The sequence below is a fragment of the Apus apus genome, chromosome 3 (genome assembly GCF_020740795.1).
Source record: "Apus apus isolate bApuApu2 chromosome 3, bApuApu2.pri.cur, whole genome shotgun sequence".
Classification (NCBI taxonomy): Eukaryota; Metazoa; Chordata; class Aves; order Apodiformes; family Apodidae; genus Apus; species Apus apus.
In genome coordinates this window covers 31,206,476-31,232,966 of record NC_067284.1, presented here as the reverse complement: position 1 = coordinate 31,232,966, position 26,491 = coordinate 31,206,476, and the positions used below count along the sequence as shown (strand labels likewise).

The 26,491-nt window shown below is 40.9% G+C and overlaps 2 protein-coding genes across 2 annotated transcripts; one reads left to right on the top strand and one right to left on the bottom strand.

The window, feature by feature from the left end:
- Window positions 1-590: 590 nt before the first annotated feature.
- On the bottom strand, window positions 591-9,348 carry RSAD2 (radical S-adenosyl methionine domain containing 2). The gene is made up of 6 exons (XM_051615520.1): window positions 8,812-9,348; window positions 8,471-8,632; window positions 7,802-8,031; window positions 6,347-6,496; window positions 4,499-4,531; window positions 591-3,926 (listed from the first exon to the last, which is right to left on the bottom strand). The coding sequence occupies exons 1-6, from the start codon at window positions 9,140-9,142 to the stop codon at window positions 3,762-3,764; spliced, it is 1,071 nt and encodes a 356-aa protein (XP_051471480.1). The 5' UTR covers window positions 9,143-9,348; the 3' UTR covers window positions 591-3,761.
- A 4,626-nt stretch (window positions 9,349-13,974) lies between these two features.
- On the top strand, window positions 13,975-20,329 carry CMPK2 (cytidine/uridine monophosphate kinase 2). Its single transcript, XM_051615744.1, has 5 exons — window positions 13,975-14,166; window positions 14,285-14,399; window positions 15,857-16,058; window positions 17,278-17,511; window positions 19,527-20,329. Exons 1-5 carry the CDS (start codon window positions 14,047-14,049, stop codon window positions 19,645-19,647), a joined length of 792 nt encoding a protein of 263 aa, XP_051471704.1. The 5' UTR covers window positions 13,975-14,046; the 3' UTR covers window positions 19,648-20,329.
- Window positions 20,330-26,491: the final 6,162 nt, after the last annotated feature.

The window sequence follows — 26,491 nt, the reverse complement described above, 5'->3', positions numbered from 1 at the left end:
AGGTTGTGGGGTCAGGGAAGGCAGGATGCAGAAAGCATTTTGCTGCAGCTCTGCTCCTGGGCACCTTCGCTCCACTAGAATAAGCAGGAAAAAACCTGGCAAAACCTCCCCCACACACACACAAGCGATTACTGTGAAAAGCCCCATTTCACGTTTTCTAGTATAATCAGTTTATATGGCAGCCTTAAGACAGGAGATGAGCTTGAGAGGCCGCTTGTCTTTATGTCTCTAAATTGACCAGCTTTACTCTCTTATTTCTGGGAACAGAAGATAATATTTTTTTCTCCTCCGATATTTATGGACAGTTGTGTCTTTTTTTTTTAATGGCTGTCATCTGAACAGCACAAGGTATTTCAACGGTCTTCTCCCAGCACATCCCAGTCCACTCAAGCATGTAACAAATGCTTTTCATCACAAGGAGAATCAACACTATTGTTCTCCATTTCGGCCTAGATGCTGCCTTTGGCACCATGCAAGCAGCCCCCTGTGCTAAATGCAGACTGCATCCAGAATTATTGCTCTCATGTGAATGCGGTCACACATTCTGCTTTTACGGTTCCGGGTTATAGTTAAATAAGTTACAGGCAAACTTTAGGAAATAAACGCATTTATTGAAATGTGCAACACAAAATATTTTGCACTAATTATGTGACAGTAATGTTAAAAAATTCATAATTTTCAACATTCAAAAATACATCAAGCATCCTTCACACTGGAAAAGAAGGCATCTTAAATGGACGGTTTAATTCATTACCCAAGGTATATTCATTATAATGGTAACTGAAGGAAGTAATTCTCCCAAATGCTAATTTTCTACAATTTTACAAATATGAACAGCTGCATAATGCTAGAAAGCCACAGTGTAACTCCCTTCCCAATTCAGCATCTTTAGGAAATACTTAGCTGCAGTACTATGAGATTACACGTGACAATACAATTAAGCATATCTGTGTTTACAGGACTTGAATTTAAATCCTGACTCTTCAGGGTAACAATGTGCATGTCTTCAAAGTGTGGGAGTAGCCCTGTTGAATTCAGTATTATTTTTTCCAGTCCCATGCTGAAAGTTAGGTCTAACTTCAGAATGAAAGTGTGAAGTCCATTTTTGGTCCAACATGAATTATGTTTATAGATTAAAAAAAAACAAACACAACAACTATAAAAAAACAAACCATGGGTAATCAAGCTGTAGCCCAAGAAAATGTTGAGATTTTACACAAAAGTGAATTGTGCATATAGCAATAGCTATTAACTTCAGTGATAGTCTGTCAAACTGTGTTATGTCAAATTCTTCATTTCCAATATACATGACTGGAATTTCCTTTGAAAAAGCGTATCACACAGAGCAGAAACTTTTTCTTAACTATGTATGGTAGCAAGAAGCAATGTAAAATCCTTAATATTTTAAGAACTTAGAACCTTCTGATAAAAACCCTCTTCAATGTCTTTACATTTTTTACTGGATTTTCACATTTTGAGCTTCCCTTTGTTTATCCTACAACTTCCCCTGTAGGCACAGAGGATCTCTTCCAGCAAAAGAATAACCATTTACCAAGTAAAAGGCAAAGAAAAGAATGGCAGGATTTCTGCATCAGTATGGGAGTTTCTCCACCTCACATCTGCGTGCTGTGGTACAGCTGGTATATTCTGCAGAAGCAGCAAGCTGGTAGATTTACTGGTACATTGATGCATTAAATCTTTCCCCATGCTGGGACTGAGCCAGAAGCAAAGGAAAAGGATTTGTTTCTATCATGCAGTGTAGATGCTGAAGAAGAGGCTAGCTTTAATATCTGAGCAATGGGAACATAGAGGATGTCAAACCTCGCAGTTACATACATTTGCACTGCTCACAGTTGCTACTCAGGCAGAACTCCAACTGAGGTCAGTGAAAAAACTGCCAAAAGACTGTGGGGTTAATGTGTGTGGGCCACATTTTAAAATGTCACTTAGTATTAAGTACAAGCGAAAAGAAACCCTGAAATGTAAGTGTCTAGGAAATGTGATTGAAAAATGGAAAATACAAAGAGACAAAAGAGTACCTCTGAGACAGAATATTTAGTTAGGATAGTAAAAAATAGAAACTGGAGGAATTATAAATGGAAATATTTTCACAGTGTATTCAGAGATGCTCCTTTCTTTATTCCGAAGTAGCAGCTCCTACTTAAGCACTTTCCCCTCAATTTTGAAGATGCATTAAGTCAATGCTAAACATTTCTCTCTAAAACCACTTCAAAAAAATCATCTATCAGAAAAATGAAAAAAAGGTGTCATTTTCTCTACGTGGTACATTAAATGCCTGCTGGCTCCCAGCTTTTGCAAATATTTAAACATGTGAGACACTCCTTGACTTGCATGGACAGGATGAACGAGTAAGTGCTAGTTCTCTTCTGCTTTGTGCAATGCTGAGCTTCGTGCCCTTCATACAGAGCTTTGCTCTTTGGGGGGATACAGGGTGGAGGGAGGCATGGGACTCATTAAATTTGGAAAACTGCAATTAAAAGCTGTAACAATTGCTAGAGAACCAAGAATGAAAGGAGTAATTTAAAATACTGATCTTGCAGGGTTTTTTGACTTTTCTCTATTTCATGTTGATGCTGCCAGGCCTCAAAAGCAGACAGCTATCACAAAACCCGATTAGTTTCATTTAATACCTGCACATTTCTAACCAGCAACCAAGAATGATTACTGAGCCAAGAAACCTTTAAAACTTTGTTGTTTGTAATTCCATGGCTTAGCAAAATAAAACGCATGTGAATACCACAGCCAGCATGCAACAGAAGATGTGTCTTAGGTATGCTACACAGTATTAATTAATTTCAGAAAGTATCTTCAGCAGAACTGTATGTTTGGGGAGAGAAAAGAAAGTTTTAAAAATAATAAATCAGTATTTGCAGACAAAAGAAAAACGGAGGACATTATTAATAAAATGCAAATATTTTTTTCACTGTAAATATTTGTTAGGAGTAAGGCCATTGCAAATGTGAAATAAGTTGCTTATCATTGGGTAAAATTTCCTTTTATATTTTAGGATAAATAATATATTCTTTCATACTTAAAAATAAATTTTCACAGAAAATTACACCACCCAACATCCTTGCAAATACTGTGTGGGTGTATGGAGTAGAGGGAGAACAAAAACATATGCTTTTACACTTCAGTCTTACAGAATGAGAACCGCCAATTTTTTCATCTTGATTTCCTTCAAAATACATTATTACAGATACTGATTCCTATATTCTGACCTTTTATTATCCCTGAAAAAGGCAGGGCCTGCTTCCAAGGGACTGTGAAGGTGGCCCTCTTGTGATCTGGTGAGGAACTGCGATCCACCTTTCCACATGAACGGAGCAGATCGTTCCATGAGCCGTTTCCAGTTAAACATTACAGCGGTTTATAAGGAATGAGAGATTGGAGTGGGTTTGGTTTTGTTTCCTGGCATGCACACTTATGTGTTATCTTAAAACTGTTTCCTATATGACATTATATTAACAATTTGCCCTGAAGTCCTTCATACAATGAACTAGAAAGTTGATTTCACAGATACATTTATATGAAAGCTCTGAGCTATTTGGTAATGTTCAACCAAACAATAGATAAGAACATAATCTACATTCTAAAAATATTCAACACATTTGCATACAAAGTTATGCTAAACATCAAGGTAGGTAATATACCAAGTGTAGTTAAAAGCATTACATACATACATATATACACACCTATGTTATTTACATAATTGACCTGTTCTAGTTCAGTATATTGAGTTACCAGTCCAGTTTCATGTCTGCTTTGCTCCACACATACTTTCCTCCTCTCTTTAGGAACATCTTCTCATCAAATCCACTGAATTTTATGGCTGCTTCTACTCCAACATCTAGGATAGACTTGGAAGGCTCTTTCCGTCCATTTGTACAGTTTAGAAAACGCATCTGGATCATCAACAGATAAAGACATTAGAAAGTCAATTTGTGAAAGTTTTGGTTTTTTTTTTTCTACAGAATTAAGCGAGTTGCACTGCAATCCCACAAAAACCTCTGTAAGTGCATGAACAGTTTCACTGTAGTCCTCAGAAGGCTCATGGTTAGACACACTGACACATCTTGGCAGTCACAAAGCCATACCTTAAATCCTGAAACTTAAATGTCTGCTCTTCAGTTACATGTAAACTAAGTTAGAAAGCTCTCTGAAACTTAACTTACAGGACAAGTTCTGTATTTTTAAATCAAAGGAAAACAGCACAGATGTCCTGCAAAGAAACACATCTACACTTTAAGATTTGCTCTTCCCTTTAAACATACTAAGAACTGGAACATAAGTATTATTACCTCAGGAGAAATTGCCATCAGGTTCCATGTATAGTTCTCAGTATGTTTGATGGGAAAAAAAATGTATCTGTCCTTTGCACTACATGATAAAATTATTTTATAGAATGCACAGTAAATGGAATTGGTTATTACTCTTGCACACATACATATATGGGCATACAAATAAAAAGACTTACGTATTCATCCAGAATGAGGTATGAATCCCTCATCTGCAACACATCAAAAGAAAAAACTAAATTAATATAGAAAACAAAATTCCATTCTAGTGAAAAATCAAGGAGAAAACTAACAACTATTTGTTTCAAGCCTGATATAAACCGTTGATGCAGGTCGTGCCTTACCACTATTTCAGTGACCTTGGATCAAATTTATAGAAACAAATGACAGGATTACTAGCGTGAGTTAATGCATGATAAACCTTTAATTCTTGGAATATGACCTATGAAGTGTCTACCTGAAATGTGGGTGCCCAGCTGGATAAAGGTGTTTTAAATAATATCCAAGTTTTCAATTAACTGCTACAACAGCAGAACTTAGACTGTTTTGCATAATGAAATGATGATGTAATTTTCCAAGCAAGTGACATGACTATTTAAGCTCGGGTGTTTCTTTATCACCTCAGCAGAAAAAGGTGTTCTCCCAGCTCAAAGGTAATCTCTCAGTTGAAAGAGCTCTCAGATCTGCACCAAGAAATAGACTAACAGTTCAAATAAGACATGTTTGCTCAGCTAATTGGGCATCTCCTTCATGATCCTCCCTAAAATCCTCTGGGTAGTTGGAACTTGTTGCTGTGTAGAACACAAAACATGTTTGATCAATGTGGTGTCCATCTTTTTCACACAGTTTTAACAGATACCAGAAACAGTCTTCTGTAACCAAACCTACTGAGGGAAGTCTACTCTTTTTTGAAGGACTTCTTTCTTTGAAGGAAAAAAAAAGTAGGGCTTCTCATCTAAACACCTTCATTGATGAGTATTCTCTTCTACCAAATGCCTTAACTGCTAAAGTGCACAGTCCTTCTTCTATGTCTGACATAGTAAAGGCAACCCAAACTCCTCACTTGATCTCTCTATACATTAAGAAGCAAACTGTAAATAAAGAGTCTCAATATGTGGAGAGGAAAAGGAACATGAGATTCCTATCTTGGCAATCCTGAACTTAATTCAACTTAGTATCTGCTCACTCAGTTCATAAACTTTCTTAACAATGAGTCTTCTAATTCTCCTCATGCCACGTGTAGGGTCTGTAAGCATTTTACAAAATGTCTTAAGCTCCACCCTTAGGCACTAAAGTCCTTTACTGCAGCTAACGTAAGATGGATGGCAGCTCAGCAAGTTAACTTCTGGGCTCTACAGTAGCACAAGGAGTGGAGTCTCCTTGTGAATGAAGAGCCTGAACATGCAGTCCAAAGGAGTTCAGACAATGTTAAAAATCTTTTACTTTATTGTGGTAGTACCCAGTAAGATCTGTCAGGCAAAAATACTACTTCTTGTTCCCAATTATACCCAATATAATGCTGACTGGGATGACATATTTACTTTGTACAGGCCAATGACACTGAAACCCTATTAGGAAACTATGCTTAGAGTATGACGTGTGTTTACACTAATAGTCAGACTTAACAGGTTTTTGTGCCCTGGTAGGGAAAAGCTGTTTTCTGGAGGGTTTAACTACTGCTTAGAGTCCACCATTCAGCTATAGAAAACTCAGTTTCTCCAGTTTCTGTGCTGATAATTCATGCATACATCTCACTGAGCAGAGGATTCCTGCTGGTTTCCTCAGGATTGTGATCAGTGAGGTTTTACTCTTCTATTAATAACTTTGTGCTCAATAAAAAGCCTTAAAGAAAATTTAAAACCTTGGCTTTCACCATAAAAAAAGCAGTTGCTGACAAAGTTTTACTGTATCTCTTGTAAGCCAATACTACTAGGGAAAGTGTTAATTGCCATTAAAGCTTCTAGCTCTTTTCCATCTTTCCAGCTTCACTTACACATCAAGTTACAAAAGGACAGTTTCAATTTTACCTTCTGATTAGATTCTGGTACCAAACAGGAGACATCTTTGTGGTGATCCAGGAATTTTTCAAAGTCTTCATCACTGATAACAAATTTCTCTGCTTCTCTCAGAGCATCCTCACCAGTGTTCTCCCCTTCAATTAGCAGGCATTGGAACACCTGAAGACAGAAAGAATCTGGTTAAGATTTTATGTTTTCACTTGCACTGAGAATAAGAGACTCTCCCCACAACAAAAACCTTTAGTTGTCTCAGTAGCAATGTCTTCAATTTTTCTGTCAGTGGAGCCACACTGACACAAATTGTGATAAATGAATACTGCACGAAGGGCATGGTGCAGATATATATTTATGATGTTAACATTACATAGTTCTAAATGTAATTATACGGTCATGGTTCCTGATCAGGTTTCCATACAAATCTTAGTTGCTCTGGTCTTAATAAGGGAACAGATAATCAAAGCTCACATAAAATTTGGATTGAACCTCAAGTACCATGGCTGTACTATAAATGCCAGTAAGTACTATGTATGATGGAGACCATTAAGTCAATCTTTCAGATAAAAGAATAGAACCTGATTGTTGACTATAAGTTTACTAGCTTCAGATGGTCACAGAAAATACATGGAAGACTCCTGAGAAACAAAATGTAATGGTTTGTCTCTCTAACGGCCTCCTTCTAAAGGCCAGGTCCTCAAATACTTTCAGAATAGACTTTGAGGGGGAAAAAAAATGTGCCTTTGCCATCAACATGCTCTGTCACCTCAGTAAGAAAGTAGGCCAGGAAGCTCGATAAAATATTAAAAAGTATGTAATATTTTCCTTACACTCCTTTAATAGGACCAAGATTTCACTTACAGGTTTTTTTGTTTGTTTGTTTGTTTGTTTTTCTGGGAAATCGTGTATATACAGTTTCCATGAAGCTAACAATGAGAAATTATTCCACAAGTTCTCCCATATTTATAAGTCACATCATTTCTACTCATTTTCAAACTGGTAACATAATGTATTTAATATACTTCTAGAAGAAAATATAACAATATATACACACTAACCATTAATACTTTACAACAGAACATGTCTAATGTACACATATATTGGTAATAATATATTAATACTATCTTTCATTGTATGCTAACTCTTCCTTATTTTCTCTACACCATGACACATTTCCAAATGTCAAAGGCCCTCTGTCTTACTTTCAGCATCATAAAAAAATAGATCTACCTATGCTGAAATAGTAATTTCCTTTAAATATCACAACAAAAAAGATTCCTGACATATTAGGCTCCATGTAGGTGCAGAAAGAGACAACCTAACTCAACACCATGTAACACTGACAAGAAGTCCATTAGCACCTGATCAAGCTGGACATATGACTGAGGTCATTAGAGGTTCAGACAACTCCAGGAATTCATTACTTCTTTTCTCTGAATGGGAAACCTATGGTATACACTACTTTCTTACCTTCCAGCGCACAGGGTTGAGTGCCTTGATCTGCTCATTCATATCTTCCTCAACATTAAACCTGTTGATCACTGAATTTATCTTGAAAGCAACAGCATAGTCTCGACACCATTGTCTCAGTTTATGCAGATTTTCCACATGGTTCTTCTTTCCTTGACCACGGCCAATCAAAATGTTGACATCCTCATTAAAACTATCACACGAAATTGCCAAAATGTCTAAATATTCACCTGAAAACAAGTTTTAAACATTAATATTCAGTCCCTCAGTTAAAAACTGTGAGGATCCTGCCCACTTTCACTTTGTTGTCATCTGTCACAAAGTGCCATGTAAATACAGGTCTGTGGAGTCATCACATGAACCACAAAAGCAACAGCACCAGCAGCATCAAAACATGCATTTTGTTTGTGCGTCCCCAGCGTTATGGTAACAGTCTGAGCTACTAGTTTTTTACACTAATATACCAAAGAGGCAATAGTAGAAACTGCCTATGTTCACAACATATAATTAACAGTATTTCAGAGGTACTTACGTTTGGTTTGCATTTACTGTAAATGAACCACTAACAAACCATCTCCCACTTGCACCAAATGCCATCTTTGGGTGAGGCTGCCCCGCGGAGGCTCCCAAACCCCACCAGTGCTGTTGGGAACAGCTGTTTTTCCTTACCGTACTTCTTGAACCACCATTCTCTTATCAGGCTGCCATTGCTAACAATGCTGACACTTGGTAGTTTCAACTCCTGCTTGCAAAACTGCACCAGTTTGCCTACAAATTCGCCTCTGTCCTGAAGAAACGGTTCTCCTCCTGAGAAATTTATTTTCTCCATTCCTAGAAAAGGACCAACAAAAGATGCTGTGAACCTCTGCCTGCCTCCTGCCCGCCTCTCTCACAAGCTGCCCGTGTCCGGCTGCAGCCCGGTGACGAGGGACAGCCTCCGTCCCTGCTGGGACGTGGTCGTCGCGCATCCCCCGGCCCAGGCTCCCAACCGGCGCGCCCCCCTGACCCACCTGCCTCCTTGAGCATCGCCAGCCCCTTCTTGGCCTCCTCCAGAGGCAGCACGAAGGAGGTCTTGGCTGTATGAAAGCAGAAGCCGCACTTGTAGTTGCACTGCCGAGTGAAGTGGTAATTAACGCTGGTAGGCGTCGGGGACGCGTCGTCCCGCTCCCGCCGTGGGCTCGCCGAGGTGGCGAGGCTGGGTGCTGAGACCCTCCGCCAGCCGGGCAGGGGCAGGGACAGGGGGATCAGGCCCCAGCACAGCGCATGCAGCCACACCTTCAGCGCCGCCACCACCGCCCGCGCCACAGCCAGCGACCGGTGCCACAGCGCGTCCAGCTGCATGGCTCGGCTCGGCTCGGCTCGGCTCGGCTCGGCTCGGCTCGGCTCGGCTCGGCTCGGCTCGGCGGGATGCGATGCAGTTCACTTGGACCCGTCTGGGGTCGGTTTGACTGGACTCGGTTCGGTTCAAGTAGTCTAGTCTCGGTTCGGCTGAGCTCGCAAGCTGCACCGCAGCGCCCGGCGCTGCGCTCTTAAAGCCGTGCCTTCCCCTCCCCTCCAGTCGCTCCCGTCGCCGCGGGGCGAGGGGAAGCGCTTAGTTTCGTTTTCCTTTCTCGCAGAAGGGAAACTTGGCACCAAGCTACGGGCGCTGTTTCGCTTCTCCCGACCCGCTTCGTGGTCCTGCAGAGCCATCACGAACCCTACCGGCCGCCCGGGACTGGAAGCTGGTTTGCGCATCTCTGGATTTGAGTGTCTAGCTCCTGAGTACCTCTTTTGATATGTATGGGCTCAGTGGCTTTAGTTCTTCTGGTCAAATGTGTCTCGTGAAGCACAGGGAAAGCTGAGCTTGTGTAACTAACTGCACTGCATCCTTTTCAGAGACAGCCACAAACTCCTCTATGTTTAAAAAGGTTTGCATTGCAGAGCACTCCAGGTTAGGGAGTCTGATGACTTCAGATTCATTAAAAGAAAATCCATGAAGGTTCTTTGATTCTTGGTCTCCAATATTGCCAAAAGCACCTCAGGCTACTGCACCAAGTTGAATCTAGGGTTAGCCTTAACAGCAGCTAAGTTGGCAGCTGCCTGAGATGGCACATTGCCGGGGTAATGTCTGCCCTCTCATGGTAACACAAGGAGGGACCAAGCTGGCAATTCCCATATTCCTCAGTTCCGCGATGGCACAACAGATGTTCTTTGAAAGCATTAGGTCTGATTCCTTCCTTTTCTTTCCTACAGAAGCCATCCTACAGTGGGACGATGGAAGCCCAGTATTCAACATTTTTCAGTTCTGCAAATTTCCACCAAAAATCTTTTCAACATTTGTTTGTTTGTTTGTTTGTTTAAATGATTGAATAATAGTAGTAATGGTGCCCTGGATGGTACATAGGTACACAATTAGCATGAAATAATCCACTTGGATGAACATAGATAATGTTGTTGTACTCCCTAGTTGCTAGGAAAGCAAAACTTTAAAACAATGGTGTATTATTTATCTAAATAATGTATTTTTATTTATTTTAATAAAGAGATGGGCTCTTCAGTGTGGCTAGTTGGCAGTCCCAGTCAAAGAGCGTCTTGCTAGGAAAAGCCAATTACTGACATGAACCAGTAACATAAATAAGGATAAAGGAGAAGCCTTTGTCAGGTCACCTGTGAGAACCAGAAATGGTCCAAAACCAACCAGGCCAGCTACGCAATGGCAGATGTAGTTCTTAGCATTTGATAAATGTATTGCTTCTTGCTCCACTCCCAGCTCCCATTGCATCTGCAGCACCATACATGGGATTCTGTCAAGGACCTTGTAATTGCAATGACTCATCCTGCCTCGGGATGCATGAATCCAAAGTATGCCACTGAAATTACCAAACAGAAAGTTAAAACCCACATGCAATCAAATTATGAAACACATGTAAAACACAATATAAACAAAGGCACAGATTAGGCACATTTGGAGTACTTCCACCATGGGTCTTTAATGGCATGTATGTGATTTGCAGCTCAGGAAGCATTTGAGCAAACGACTTCTAGAATGTGGGACAAGAGCTGGGGAGAAGGATCCTTCTGTGGCCTTTCCATACTTTTCTCCAAGCATCTGGCACTGACCACTGGCATGGGCAGAAGAAGGAGGTCTCTTGGCCTGTCACTATACTGACTTAGGTGTTCTTATGATCTCATCTGCAGACCTTTATCTTTACTGGAGGGCCCTTTACTGGTGCTCTTCCAAGTTTATTCTGCATGAAAACAGTTATGTTTTGTTTGTGTTTATTTTATGCACCTATGCATTTTATGGGCCTTCAGTTTAAGTAATTCCTGCCTTGTGCCTCAGCTGCTTTATCTACATTGCAGGACTGTGCACTTAGACATATTTTTACAGTTATAGGTTGATGCTATGATTCTATTATTAAGATTCAGATTTTCTTTTCTCTTTTTCCACTTTTGGTGGATCAAAACATTTTTAAATGGTCATATGGCTTCTTGTTGGGTCTGTATCTCTTCCCTCTTGCTATATGTAAACACAGTGGGCCATCAAAGATGCAAAGAGGCTCCAGAACAGTGTTTCTCACATAATTAGCACATTTGCTCTTCAACATGATTTCATCCTTGAAAAGGTCCTTGTGAAGACACTGAAAAATACTTACTGTAAGTTAATTTCAAAACAGATTCATACTCTCTACACTGATTTTAAAAACAAAGACCTGCCGTGGACGTAAAAGGGAACATACCTTCCTATGTTTTTAACTGAACTGTTTGTGTATAATCTGATGGGAAAAAGCTAAAGCCTTGCAAGAAGGTGCTTTTAAGTAATTAGCCAGAAGGACAGACATCACATGCCTTTTATAAATATGTGTATAAGCATATTATAAATGAAGAGGGCAGTACCACCCACTTGGCTCAGGAATGCTTGTAAACAAGATTATATCAAGGTGGTGGGAGGGGAAAAGGGAAAACGAAAGTAAGCTGTTTGCATTTGGTCAGCAGAAGGTGAAAGGCAACAGTGGCATAGCGAAAACTGAAAAAAAAAAGAGCAAGAAGCCAGAGAGGTCACTGAGGAACACAGCTTTTCAAGCACTTTTGAAGAGAAACTTGGCTGAAAGTCAGTTGGACTTAAAAAACCCTAATAGACAGAAAAGTGGCAGATAAGCTTCAGTGTAGCTAAAGGTAAGGCAATGCACGTAGGAAAGAATAATTGAAACCTTGTGTGACTAATGCTAAGCTCAGTAGTGACACATATCTCAGGAAAGAGATCTGATTTACTATTGTTCACTCTCTGAAATCACTGCTCAGTGGGAGGCAGCAGCAAAAAATGTCAACAAAAAAATTAATATAATCTAGAAAGGTATTGAGAAGGCAGATGGCATTGTTTTGCTGCTCTGTTGAACTTCAGTATGTGTAGCCGTACCTTGACTAGTGGTACAGTTCAGGTCTTCACATCTTGGCAGGACCTCATGGCATTGAAGGAGTTATCCCAGCATCTAAATTATCCAGTGGATGAAGCACCTGCCTTACAAGAGATAGGGGCTCTCATTTTTGACATGATAAAGCTGAGTGAGATTTACAAAACCATGAAGGTGATAAATAAGCTGAATGTTGAACTGTTATTCACCAAAGTATTCTTACATGGGGCACGTGTTGAAAGAAGTAGGATATGAATTTAAAACTTATAAAAGAAAATTGTTTTTAAGCAACAGGTTGTGCATTGCTGGAATTTGAGACCACAAGGGTTTGTGGAGGTAGACTATATAGTGGAGTCAAAAAGGGATTTGGACAGATAAATGAGCAAGGGTCCATAAATAGGCACTAAAAGGAAGAGATGAGGATGTGCTGTCTAACATTCCTAATTTGGTGACTGAATGCTGGAGGAGCATGTGAACTAGGAGAAGGGACCACAGATAAGCCAGGCTTAAGCACAGCATGTCATTCTGCCAGCCAAAATATTGGACAAGAAGAGCCACTAGTCAGTAGTGCATATTATGTTTTTAAAATTACCATGTAATGTATACTGAACCATGTTTTACCCTGTTTCTTCTGGCATCCATACATAGCTGCCATAGGTATGTATTTGGTCAATGTGGAACAATACAGGAGTTCCCAGGTATGAAAAAGGGCATGTCTCATCTTTTTAAAAAAGCCAGTCTTGGTACTTGCTGCTAGGGCTGTATTAAAGAGCTTCCAAGGCTGTGTTGCCAGCTCCTGCTCTGGCCTGGCCTACCACCAGTTTCCTCAGTATGGGAAGCTTCCAGCTAGTACAGTTGGTCTTTAGCTAACTGATACTGCTTACCAGCTGCTTGCCTCTCACTGCAGATACACTAAGCAAAAGATATTTGTGCAGCATGTTTGAATAGGACAGAGGAAGACATCGAGTTTCTGAAGAATTTCTTACAGAGTGTGCTCATTTGTATATTCTTTCAGAAGATGCACCAGAATCTTTAACCTCAGATATCACTAAGTGAGTTTTTCCAACTATTGAAAAAGAGAAATAGGTTTCTGCAGAGGTGCAGGTTCTCCTAGATTTCAAGTGACGTATTTTGAAAACACACATTTTGTGCAACATTACTCACAGCAGCTGACAGGAACCTGTTACAACTATTGGCAGTGCTTCTGCTTCCTGCTCCTGAGCTGATAAAAGCTGAAATTGGCTATCAAAAAGTTACGAGAACACTGCAGGCTTGTAAAAGTCCGTTTTATTTCCAAAATTATTTGAATCCTTTGGTCTTGTTATCATGGCACTGAGTAACAGAATAATGGGGTTCAGTTACAAATACAGCCTGCCAGTTTGGTGCTACTTGGGCACTGTAACACTGCAAACCAGTTCAAATAGCTTTACGGCTTGTTTGTCTCTTCGAGCCAGTTCGGAACAGCAGAGTGTATTTGAGCTTCTTTCTTGGGAGGACACCAGGATTCAGCCACGGGAGTCCGTGGCAAAGTGATCATTTTTTTTGCTGGGGAGGCAGGCCGGATCCCGAGACCAAGACCTTATTTTTCACTTTCGCTTCCAGCCCATCCATGCACAGAGCCGTTTCCCACGGGGACCTGTTTATTCCAGGGCCACTAAAGCGGGGAAGGGAATGCAGTGTTCCCGCCCCCCGAGGAGCAGTCCTTGTTTTCCGAGCTCTTCCCCGCATCCAGACGCTTTCCCAGCCGGCGGGGCTAGTTTCATTTCCCGCTGGCCCCGCTGCCGCCCGCCCCTCCCCGCGCTGCCGCCTCCCCGGTCCCATCTGCCGGCCTCTGGTCCCCGTGTGCCGGCGGCAATGCTGGCGCGTTGCGCCCCGGGCCCCTTGGGGTGCCCTCTGGGGGGCCCCTTGGGGTCCCCGCCCCTCCGCCGCGTACTGCCGCCCACCGCCCCCGACGTCCGCCGCCGGCTGCGGGAGGTGAGCGCCGGCCGGGGCCGCGGGAGCGGGCCGGGCCGCGGGCAGGGTCTGCTGGCTTCCCGAAGGGGAGAGCAACCTGGGTAGCAATCCCTACGAAGAGTCTCATCTCTCCTTGCAGTGCGCAGCGCGAATCCCGGAGGCTGGAGCAGTACTCGACCTGTTGGGGAAATGTCCTGAGCACCAGAAGAAGGGAAAATTTCCCGTTGTAGTTTTTGAGGGGCTGGATGCCACAGGTAAGAGCAATGTGTGGGTGAAGGACTGCGATGAGGAATTGCTGGAAAAAAGCAGCCGTGGCATTCAGCCAGGTGTAAGGCTTAAAAAATCAAAAAATCCTGGAAATCTGTAACAGATTTGAAATAATTACTTATTACAGTAACTATAAGTACCAGGCTGTCTTCTTGGGAGTCCTGATGGTCAACAAATTAACCACAAGCCAGCAATGTGCCCTGTGGCCAAGAAGGCCAGTGGCATCCTGAGGTGTATTAAAGTGAGTGTGGCCAGCAGATAGAGGGAGGTCATCTCTCTACTCTGCCCTAGTGTGGCCACATCTGGAGTACTTTGTCCAGTTCTGGGCCTCTCAGTTCAAGAAAAGACAAGGAACTGCTGGAGACTGTCTGGCAGAGAGCTACAAAGATGTTTAGGGACTGGAGCATCTTTTATGATGAAAGGCTGAGACAGCTGGGACTGTTTAGCCTGGAGAAGAGAAGACTGAGAGAGGGTCTTATCAATGCTTATAGATACCTAAAGGGTGGGTGTCAGGAGGACAGCCAGGCTCTTTTCAGTGGTGCCCAGTGAGAGGACAAGAGGCAACAAACACAAACTGGAACTCAGGAAGTTCAGTCTAAACATGAGGAAGAACTTGCCTGTGAGGATGGCAAAGCACTGGAACAGGCTGCCTAGAGAGATTGTGGAGTCTTCTCTGGAGATATTCAGAACCCACCTGGACACAGTCCTGTGTGATGTGCTCCAGGCAATCCTGCTTTCGCAGATAGGTTGGACTAGATGATCTCCAGAGGTCCCTTGCAACCCCTGTCATTCTATGATTTGATGATTCTCTTACTCGTAAATGATCAAAAAGCCTATGCTAATTTTCATTCAGTGGATTAATTCCTTATCTTTGTAAATGAAATAATAAGAAGAGTGGAGTACTGGAAATTAAATGTCTTGTGCAGATGATGAAACATACTTGTATTGGAGATTTCTCAAATAAATGAACTAAAATAGTGGTAGTCTGGGAAACCATCAGCAGTTTTTCTAGAAGAGAAATATTACTTGCCTCTGAATAACTTTGTTTTCTGTATTTTCAGTTAAAGAGAACTGAAAATGCCCTCTAAAAAGAAGGTATTGTGTGACAACGTTGCAACATCCACATGAACTGTGAACTAGAAAATTATTGTAAAAGAATATATAGAGAAATTGCCATGCATTTAATGCATTTACAGGAGTGAAGACAGAAAGCTGGCAAGAAGGAGTGGTGGAAGGCCTTGGGAGTAGAAAGTGGAGTAATAATTCATCGAACCAGACTCAATCATTTTTCACTGAAAACCTTATCACAAATTACTTAGGTCACATATCCAGGTGTCAGAACGTGTGCTCCAAATGAACACATAGGGCTGTTTTTCAGTTTTTAAAACTCAGTTGTATCTGGTATGTAATATAAGAAATGTTTTCTTATGCAAATGAAATGCAGGAAAAACCACAGTAACCCAGTCTGTTAAGAACATTCTGAATGCCACACTGCTGAGATCTCCACCAGCTTGCATCAGCCAGTGGAGGACAATATTTGATGATGAACCAGCACCTGTTAAAAGAGCATTTTATGCTGCAGGCAACTACATTCTTGCTTCAGAAATAGCAGAAGCATCCACTCAGGCACCTGTGATCATAGACAGGTTTGTGTATTTTAAAAGTAATCTTATATCAGTACCATCATACAGTTGTTCAGTGTTACAAGCACAAGTTGCCGGTTATAGTCTCTGGGTTTATTTTTTCCTGGTTGTTTTGTTGTTGTTGCTTTTTGTTTTGTTTTGTTTTGTTTTTTTCATTATTATTATTATTATTATTAGTTTTGTTTTGTTGCAGGTTTTTAATTTTTTTTGGTGGTGGTGGTGGTGGCTTGTTTTTTTAGAAGTGCTAATTTGCAAGTATTTGTATAAATAAAAATCTTTTAAAGAGTAATACTTCTATACTTATGATAACAGTCAAGTGGGGGAGTTCTGTCAGTGTAACACAACTGGCTTTATCACACCTTATATGTTCAGTTAGGAGTAGTGGAGGCATGGACTGTGCAGCATGAGGCAAAGCAGGACTCTGTGACAAGTCTGGGGAGAAGGAAGTCTGCTGATCATGGCTATCTCTAAGAAGGGTCTGAAATACGAGTGGCTTAGAATGACCAAGTTTTAGGTAGACTTACTCTTTGAGGATGTAAAGTCTGAAATGTGCTTCCGACTTTTTTTGGTCTTGTTTATGTAATTTCTTGTTTTCATTAACTATGTAGGCAGCTTTCAGTATTACTCTTAATAAAGTGTAGATGCACTTGTTTCAGTAAATGTACTGTAACAGACATACACAGAAGTTTACATATGTTTGAGTGCTGTATTTAACCAGCCTCAAAACCACTGAAATATAGAAAATACAGTGCCTCATAGTGGTGGGAAAGTTAAATGCAAGTGCCATGCATAACCATTAAGTCTGTCTTCATTCACATGTGGTTGAAGACTGCATGTTCTCTGCCAAATCGGTTGCATCAAGTAGGATGGGAACCACAAAAAAGGGTATACTGGATTTTGACATATAATGTAACTCTTCTTTTGATGTCTCATTGTATGAGAAGACTTTCTTTTGATAGGAGTATCTTGAACACTCTGCCTAATGTGTAGCTTCTGCCATATGTTTTAATTAATAATTCAGTCATTCTGAACATTGCATTGAGTATTATTGCTCAGTTAAGGAATCATGGATGACACAGAATTGTTCTTTACGTTTCCTTACAAAATCACTCTGTCACCTACCTTGTCTTTATTGCCATTGTGTTGACACCTGTCTCCTATATTACTAAAAAGTTAGTGTCCTTTTCAAAATTTCTCTCTCTATGCTGTATTTCGCTGGTAGATACTGGCATAGCACGGCTGCCTACACAATTGCCACTGAAATAAATGGGAATGTGCAGGATCTTCCACCAGCTCATGATGAGGTGTACCAGTGGCCTGAGGATCTGCTTAAACCTGATCTTGTTCTTCTCCTGACTGTTGACCCCACGGAGCGAGTCCGGAGACTTCAGCATCGAGGGCTGGAGAAAACAAAGGAGGAAGCTGAGCTGGAAGCTAACAGCTTGTTTCGCAAAAGGTACTTTTTATTGAGGAATAAGAGGATGGAGACAGTCTTGGTTCCCATGGGACCAGCAGCAAAATGTCCTACTCACATTATTGGGATGAGAATTTCCTTTTCTGAGCTTTTGAATGTTTTGAGTGTTTTGGGGTTTTTTGGTTGTTTTGGTTTGGTTTTTTTGAAAGGATTTGTGGCTAACAAGGAGGGTAAATTCTATCACTTCTGACTGAAAGTGTTTGAAAGCTGCAAGTGAAGTCTTTAAATCTCCTGTAAAGGATCTCAGAGATAAAATACTTGTATTTTTCTGCTTGCTGCTGATACTGTAGCACATTTCTTATGGAGGTCTTAAAGGAGAGAAACCTACAAGTTCCAGAACTGGGAAGGACATAACTTCCCCAGAAAAGTCGGGGATTGAGCTCCAGATTAAGAGTACAAAATTTAGACATCTTCTTGTACATTTCCTTAGTTGTGCTATGTGTCTCAGGTACCAATATAGTAAACATTTAATGGAGCCTTTGAAATTACTCAGCTCACCACCCACTTGGAGCGAAATGATCTAAACACATGTATCTAGATCCATTTGGTATGACCTGCTGCATCTGTTAGAGGCTGGCAGATGTGATGCAGAACCTGTGGACCCTTTCTGGACCAGCAACAGGAAGCTAAATGAGATGCATCTCAAGCAGTACTAAGCACATTTGTTTAGGCAACTGAATTGCACCCTAGGTAAGAGAACAAGAGGAAATGGACTCAAGGGAAGTTTAAATTAGGTATTAGAGGAAACTTCTTCACTGAGAGGATAATTAAACACTGGAATCGGCTTCCTAGGGAGGTGGTTGAACCACCATCCCTGCAGGTGTTTAGAAGATGGATAGATGTGGTGCTTAGGAGCATGGATTAAGTACTGGACTGGGTAGAGTTAGGTTATGGTTATACTCAATGATCTTAAAGGTATTTTTCAACCAGAACAATTCTGTGATTCTGTGATTCTGTAACGAGCTTCAGGGTGTGCTGAATTGCCATCTAGGCTCTGCCAAGTGTATTGATTAGATCATCATTGTCTGCAGTGGAAACTTAGATACCTAGTGATTGTGTAGCCACCTCAGTGTAGACACCTGAATATCAGTGTTGGTATCTACAAATTGCAAAGTTCAAATCTGCCTCTAGGGTTTTAACATTTCTGGTGATGATGTACCTTAAGAATATCCATTGCCTAATTCTGAAAAAAGTTGTGTGCTGACACACAGCTCCTGCAGTGGGACCTGCAGAGGAATGGGTGAGCCAAGGGAACATGCTGTCGTTTAAGAATCTTTCATGTTTTAATTCTGTCACTTCTTATACCCGTCAGAAAGACTGGTTATTTCTAGTCATTAATTGTGGCAACCTGGATGAGAGATTCAGAGTCTTTCTTGATTCATCTTACAACATGTGGCCTAAATGTTTGGCATTATTAATTCTTGTGGGAACATGGAAAAATTATATTCACAGCCTCATAGACTAAATGTGGGAGAGTTCTGCATTATATGTCATTTCTCGCTTGTAGTCTTAAGTGGGGAGGTTTTCATCCTGCATTCTATCCTGGTATTCATCCAGCTAGCAGAGCTGATCAGACAAAAGGTTTGAATGATGTGTCAACTCTGTAATCCAGTGACTCAAAGCTGCTATCAGTCAGAGGGCACACCTACGCAATGCCATGCCATATAGTTCAGAGACACCTTAGCAAGCTCTGAATAAATTAACTTAGGTTTTAGAAGCAGGCTGTCCACTGTACTGCTATACCAGACTGTATCCAGTGCCAAGCTGTAAAGAAAGAAATACTTTCATGCCATGCCATGTGAATATAGATAGAGTTCTAGAAATCAGTATCAATGAACCTATATGCTTTGAGGTTCACATTTCATTCTTAGCTTCATATTAGAACTTTTTCCTCTTTGTTTTTGCAATGTGAACACTTTCTTCTGAGACTGATGACTAATGCCATTTAATATCCCTGCAATTTGTAGTTCCATTTATCTTGGTTTGTGTTTCAATAGAGTTGAAGAGTCATACAGAAGGATGGTGAATCCTGCATGCCAAGAGGTTGATGCCACCCCCTCCAAGGAAAAGGTTCTTCAGACAGTGCTACAACTAATTAAAAAACATTGTGCTTTGTGAAAGCAACTTCTGAGTAATAGAGGTTAAAAGATATTTTTTAGTGCACTTTTATTGTCTCTCTTGTTTTGGTACCTGAAAAAACACTGTGATGTGTTCATCCCAATGAGGAATCTTCACTTTCTTCTGTCAATAGTAGCCTGTGCAGGTTTTCTATTTCACTGTTATCTACTGTACTTTTCTGTATAAGGCAAAATACTACTCACATGTTATTCAGCATCTTACCAAAGCCACAAACATATTATGGTTATGTATGAAGTGCCCTTAGAGTGCTCTCTGACACTGTGATATTTCAAGACAGTATCATGTTGCATCTTCATCACCAGGAGAACCTGTTCCCACATCTGCTGTGCACCAAAATTCACTGGTTTGCAGCAGGAACTTTAGGTGCCCAAGGAGAGGCTGAAATGTCATCTGGAAGTAAAACAATAAAATTATTGTAACATTGAGGAACTGAGTATTTAGTGGCCTGGTGTTATTTACTGGAATAGAGCATAAGCAGCTGCTGTTCTTACGGGCATCCTGCAAAAAATGTGTCATAAATGAGGGCAAATAAACATCAAGGCCTCTAAGTAATAAAGTCCAAGCCTCTGAACATAAGCAACTGAAAGATCAATTAATTCCAGGGGGAAACAGAAGCCTGATATTAAAAACATTTGATAAATCACTGCTAAAATATTTTTAATAAAACGTTTCTATATCCTATTAATAGCTTTGTTACTGTTAATTGTGTTCTTTTAAGATAATGTGAAATGTAAAACTGCAGAGAATCTGAGCAATGGGAATGATTGAACCTTTTCCCTTCACCCTTTATTTCTTGTGGTTTTTAAACACATGTTGAATTATTAATTAAATTAATTCAATTCCATCAGTTATGCACATGAAGTATATATTGATCATCCACATTTTTCTTTAACCCAAAGCTACGTAGGCAGACTAACAGACCAGCAAAGCAAGGCAGACCAAACCTTCATGTTCCTTTCTCACGTCTGTTAGAAATAAAGGTCTGCAAGAGGTTGTGTGCCACATGCAGGATGTTAATGTGCACAATCACTTCCCCTATCTGTGGCATTTCTGTCGTGATTTTGTCCACAGTGTCCAAAAAAACTGCACTATTACTTTAATTTACTTGTCTAACAAATGTAGAAGTCTGACACTAGCTGCGGAAATGCAGACAGGGCTGAGAGAGGAGCAGCAGGAATACACGAACGCTATTTCGTGCCCAGCAAGAACACCACGGGCTTTATGTGTTACCGACTGTTTTGCTGGTCAGCTTGGTGGCCACAAGAGGTCAGGATTTCGGTTTCAGTGCTCAAAAGATCTGAAGCTCCAAATTAGTACATGCAAGTTCAGAAACCTCGGCTGTGTCTTGCTGGAGAGAACAGTTTTTCTGCAGCTTTGGGGTGTGGGTGTTGTCTAAGACTGGGAGGCTGGACCATGACAAAGTGCTGGCCGGTGGCCACCGGCCTCTGCCATGCAAACCTGAGTGTGATGAGCCCTTGGAGTATCCCTGTTTTCTGGTGGTCAACCCATTCTGGAGGCTGGGCAGTTACTAACAGAAGAAGGCTGCTCCCTGTCAATCGTTCTCCAGGCTGAAGGCATGCATATTTCTTTTATTAACATCTCAATAAATTTAGAATGTTTTCAATTTATGGATTTACAAGTACAGTCCTTTAGGATGTGATTGTGCAAAGGTCGTGATACTACAGTTCTCAGAGCATGAGGGGATTTAGACCAGTAAAGCACACACAGAAACCTAATATCAAGTTTCTCAACGGTTCTGTTAAAGTCAGTGCATCCAGTCCTTAATGGAAAATAAGCACTATTTGCAAAGTTTGTGTGTTTCTTGAGTTAAAACCCAAGACTTTCATTCGGCCAATTTAAGTTTTTTGTACTTTTTGTAAACTATTTTATTTTATTTCATAGAGCTCACCATAGTATTTTGACTCTTTTTAATATATATTTGATTTGATTTGCTTCCACTTTATTGGTTTGGAAGGGAGCACAACACATACTTAAATAAAATGGTATTCAGTTGCCTAAACACAGACATCCACAGCCAGTTACTCTCCCTAAGGGATCTGAGACATCTGCATGGGGCTGCCAGATATGACAGGAGACATTTGGTTGAGCTGTTGATCTGCAGAGTGGCAGCTGGAGGCCTGCAGGGGTAGCATATGGTGCCTAAAATGGCACTATTCACCCATTTAAGCAGTGAGAGGGTTTGAAAGCAGTAGTGCAGCCTCTTTGGGCTGTGTCTTTATTAGCAGGTGGCCTGGAACAAGTAGGGCAGATGCGTAGCACAGAGGAACTGGTGTAGAGGACCCATTGTGTGCCTTCATGTGTTTTGGGAATTTATTTCAGACTAGCTCTAATCTGGTCACATGGGCTGGTCTCTCTGTAGTGCAGGAAATGCACTACATAACTTTTGGCTTTAGATCTCACCTGGTCTTCTGGTTTAGCATTGTCTGGATGGAGTGCAGTTCACAGACACCAGGACTGTTCCATGATGTGAAGCAAAGTGGTGAGGAAAAAATGCTTCAAACTTGTCTTCCTGATCCAAGCTGAACTGCTAATATGGATGTATTACATAGATGTAATGTAGAAGCAACATATATATCTTCAAAATGTTTTTTTGGAGAATTTGGGTCAGTTTCCTCAGTGTTCTGAATGAGTGATAACCTGGAACACGCTGTATCTCCTTTTGGTCCATGTTGCCAGGACAGCACAGCATTACCGCCTTCTAGAAATTTGCCTAAAAATGTTCATGATGCCTGTACTATCAACTCCTGACAGGAGAGTCAGGACACTACATGGGACTTGGATGGAAAGAAAAATGTCTCTCTTCAAGCCCAGGATAAACAAAGGTCCCAAAGAGTTTATTTTGTTTTGTGGGTTGTTTTATTTTATTGTTATTTTTAGGAATGAATAATTGCTAGTTGTCTGTTAAAATTCATTTTTTTTTTTTCAGTCCTAGTTCCTCTCTTTTCTTAATTTGAATATTTGAAGAAACTCATAAGACTGAATTGTTGCTGCAGAGGGCTACACTGACTTTGATCTTCTAAATGGAAAGCTATGTTCAATAAAATTAAATCAGCTCTTTTGGAAAGACAAAGATCATCACCCTCTGGCTTAATTTACTAAACAGATGTAGGGTTTATGTAAATATGCAGGCATTGTAATATGAAACAAAAGCTAGAATACCCTGCCATCATTGTAAAAATGCATTGTGTGTTACCAGCTGGTCAGTCATGACCTTTTATTCAGCCACAGAGACAGTGTATGTGATGTACCCCAAAGCAGGGGAAATACACTGAAAAAAATTTCAATGTCCACAAACTCATTGTATATGAAGAGCCAGCCAGATAAGGCCCAATTTTAAGCACACAGCAGGTACAGAATTAACTCCTGTGCGGTAACATACTTTTTCTGCTGCTCTCCTCCTCCCCAGGGACAGCTGCACAGGTGAAAGGTTGGGGCACTCTGCGTATTTTCTTTGGCTTTCTGTTTTCTTTTGCAAAAGATGCTGTGATCAAGCAGGCACGTCTTTTCTTGAGAGGAGAGAAAACAGCTTCTGTAGAGGATCTAGACTACCTCCCACAGCTCCAAGTCTCCTGGGGCAGTGATTCTGAGGCTTTTCTTAGTGAGTATGAATATTCCTATAGAGGAACATTTCCAAATAAGTCTTCCTTGACTCTAGTGGTATTGGTCAGATCTGCATGGGGCTAGAGCATGTCCCTCTAGAAAAGAAATCCTCAAACATCTTAAGAGTATTTTTAGTTTTCACTCCAAAATGGAATGCTTCTGTGTCAGGTTGGCATAAATGTCTCATAAATGTTACACTTTCGATCTCTACAACAGTATTTTACTGGAGCTGGTTACCTAAGTATGTCTGTTCTTAAAAAAGCCATATAGACATTCCTTAATAATGTAGTTACTGTACTATTTTTGTGTATTATGTATGTGCATTGTCCCAGCAATATGGGGTTTGCTCTGCTTTTACATTTTCCATGTGAAATTTGTTTGGTAAATGGAACAGAGGCTATTTTAGAGAAGGGAAAATACTTCCAGTTAGCTTTTATTTAGCAGTTCCCAGCTTCTGAACTGCTGTTGGATTTAACCATCATATTTAGCATCAGAGGCCTTTAACTGGGTTTGGCTTGTCTTTCCCATAGCAGCACAGCTCCTCGGCTACCAGCAGCATTCTCAAATGACACTTGTAGCACAGCAAAGGGTTCAGCACTAGAGTTCATCTGCTTTACACTTATAGCTGCCTCCCTTGGAGGATGCATCATCTGTGCAACAAACTGTTCACAAAGTACCATGAAAAGCCTCTCCTTTTTCTGTGTGGGAGCTTCACTGGGCAGACAGCTATCTGAATATGGGCTCTACATAGGAAATGAAAACTTATTTATCTGCAGCTGCAATTCAAAGGAAGCACCTATATGTAGCATTGCCAGCTATCACCAAAAATAGATTCACTTTCTCAAAGTGTTTGATCTTAGGAAGAAATTGTTTGGCATTTCAAAAAGGTTTTCCTGTAAGTCTGAATCCTTTTTTGGTTTTTTTTCAGGATGATTTCATGATATTCAGAAGGGACAGGGATTGCTACCCTTATCTTCTTTTCCAAGGTTCTTTGGGCAGTTCTTTTCAGGGCAAAACAAAAGAGCAGCTGCAGAACTGTGCTGGATAAAGAGGAGCAGAATGGTCTGCAGCCAATTGTACATGCAAATTCACTGGCCCAAACAGTCCCTGATGTCCACTCTGGCCACGGAGCCCTGCCTGATGCTGCCCATGTTTCAGAAACCTGATCAAACAAGATTTCAGAAGGCTACAGAAAGCCCCTCAAGGGAGGCAAAGGAAAACAGGTAATGTCTTCCAGCAGAAACAAAACAACCTGGGAGCTGTTCTGAGTTTGCAGCCCACCAGGTAGAGGGGAGATGTGAGTCAGAGGGGAATCAGCAAGGGCTGTGCTCAGCCCATGCCATAATAAAGAATGAGACAGGAAAAATGGGGGATACTCAAACAAAAGGCATGGTCAGGAATACACATTTCCCTCCTTAAAGGTCATTCCACAAAAAGCAGAGTGGATATTGCATACAAAAACAGCAATGGAAAAAAAATTCCGAAGAAAATGCAAAGGGTAGAGGCATTTTTTTTTTCAAAACTTGATCATCTATGATAGAATCATGCTGATGCAAAATTAAAAGGATGCAAGGATGCTAGATGGGATGCACACTATCCTGAACTGTGCATATGTGTGCACATCCATGCTGGGGCAAGGCATAGGGAATTAAATCTGTCACTAAATACGTAGCTTAGTTATATGACTTTTTTTTTCTTTGTGTTTGTTTGTTTGTTTGTTTGTTTTCCCAAATGCCTCCTGGAAATAGGAAATAGAAATGTGGTGATTTCTTAATCTTTTCTCTGCAGGGCTACAAGAACATGAGCACTCTTATTCCCAAAGCAATTTTAGCCTGACTATTACCTGAGAAAAGAGACAAGGGATTGAACCTTTTGAAGGCAGAGTGAAGATCTGACCCCTGGTTATGTCTTCCTGGAATGTATTTTGTCAATCTATTGTACAAAGGAACAGCATTTCTGCCCCTGTGCTCTCAAGGTCAGTGGGTGAGCCCTGACCAGTCTTTTCACTGGAAGGGTACTGCCAAGTTGAGGTTGCACTTCTGGGCAGACGTGAGTAATGCATCTGGTAGGGAGGAGGATTTAATAGGGACCTTTTGCTCAGTCTGCTCTGGTACTTTTTGAGACCTTTAAGCTGTGTGTAATTGCTGTAACAAGATCCTTGATCAAAGTCTACACTCTGCATGTAAAATGCAGGTACCTCGTTCAGATTTCTAATTCATCTTTGGCAGACAGAGGGCAAAAAAATGATGCATTGATCAATTTTTAGAAAACATCAGTAATAGGGATAGGAGGAGTGTTTTGGACATGATTAAAACTCTTAAACCAAACCTAGCAGCCCAAGGAACTGCTCAAGATGCTTCTGAAGTTCAACTTCTCTCAGACATGTACCTCTGCCTGCCTTCATTCAGGACTACAAATGCTGACATGATGAGAAGTGCTGCTCTCAGAAGGGTCTGAATCAATAAAACCACAGGAGGCTTCAAAGTTTGTGGAAGGCTTTTTCTCACCATTGTTTCACCTCCCTGTTTGAGGGTTTGTTTTTGTTTTGTTCTCTTCCTCAGCAGCTGTAGTCACTGAGAGAGAAATGAATATATTGTAGCCGGTGTTCGTTTGCATCCCACAGGAAAAGATGTAGAGGTGAGTGATTTTAGCATTTTCCATTACCATGTTAAGGAGCAAAAAATAGCAGCAGCATGGGAGTTATTGACATAAGAAGGAATAAAGAGATGACCAGTGTGAAGGAGTGCAAAGATTTCTGTTACCAAGCTGTTTTCTAGTTCCCACCCTATGGAAAACAGCTCATTAGTAAATATCAAACCTTGCTTTTCCTTGGTTTACACTGTTGGGCAGCAAATAGACAGGAACATACTAGCACACTGCAGAAGAAAAACAAATATTGTTCTTCGCTTCCAGCCATGCCTTTGGTATGACCAGTTGTGATAGGAAAAGCCATGAATCCACTTTCAATAAATGAAGGACAGCTGGGGCATCAACAAGTCTGAGGTCTGTTTTTTTTCTCCTGGGATTAGGGTTGCTTTAATGTTGCATGCATGACCTGCAGAGCTGGGGTGCAGCACTGTGGTCTGGATCTGGATCTGAACTCCTTCAGAGGTCATGGCTGTTTTGGCTGGGTTAGGTCCATCACAGATTACCACAATGAGCTCTGATATTCTTTCTCAGTGTGGAATTAACAAGATCCACA

What these genes read in the sequence shown, in the direction of transcription:
- RSAD2 (XM_051615520.1), bottom strand. Translation starts at nt 9,142, where the DNA reads ATGCAGCTGGACGCGCTGTGGCACCGGTCGCTGGCTGTGGCGCGGGCG. An exon ending in GGCGATGCTCAAGGAGGCAG is followed by an intron (nt 8,633 to 8,811) that starts GTGGGTCAGGGG and finishes GTCCTTTTCTAG; the next exon opens with GAATGGAGAAAATAAATTTC. An exon ending in TACCAGAATCTAATCAGAAG is followed by an intron (nt 4,532 to 6,346) that starts GTAAAATTGAAA and finishes GATGTGTTGCAG; the next exon opens with ATGAGGGATTCATACCTCAT.
- CMPK2 (XM_051615744.1), top strand. Translation starts at nt 14,047, where the DNA reads ATGCTGGCGCGTTGCGCCCCGGGCCCCTTGGGGTGCCCTCTGGGGGGC. An exon ending in TGAGGGGCTGGATGCCACAG is followed by an intron (nt 14,400 to 15,856) that starts GTAAGAGCAATG and finishes AATGAAATGCAG; the next exon opens with GAAAAACCACAGTAACCCAG. An exon ending in GCACCTGTGATCATAGACAG is followed by an intron (nt 16,059 to 17,277) that starts GTTTGTGTATTT and finishes TTTCGCTGGTAG; the next exon opens with ATACTGGCATAGCACGGCTG.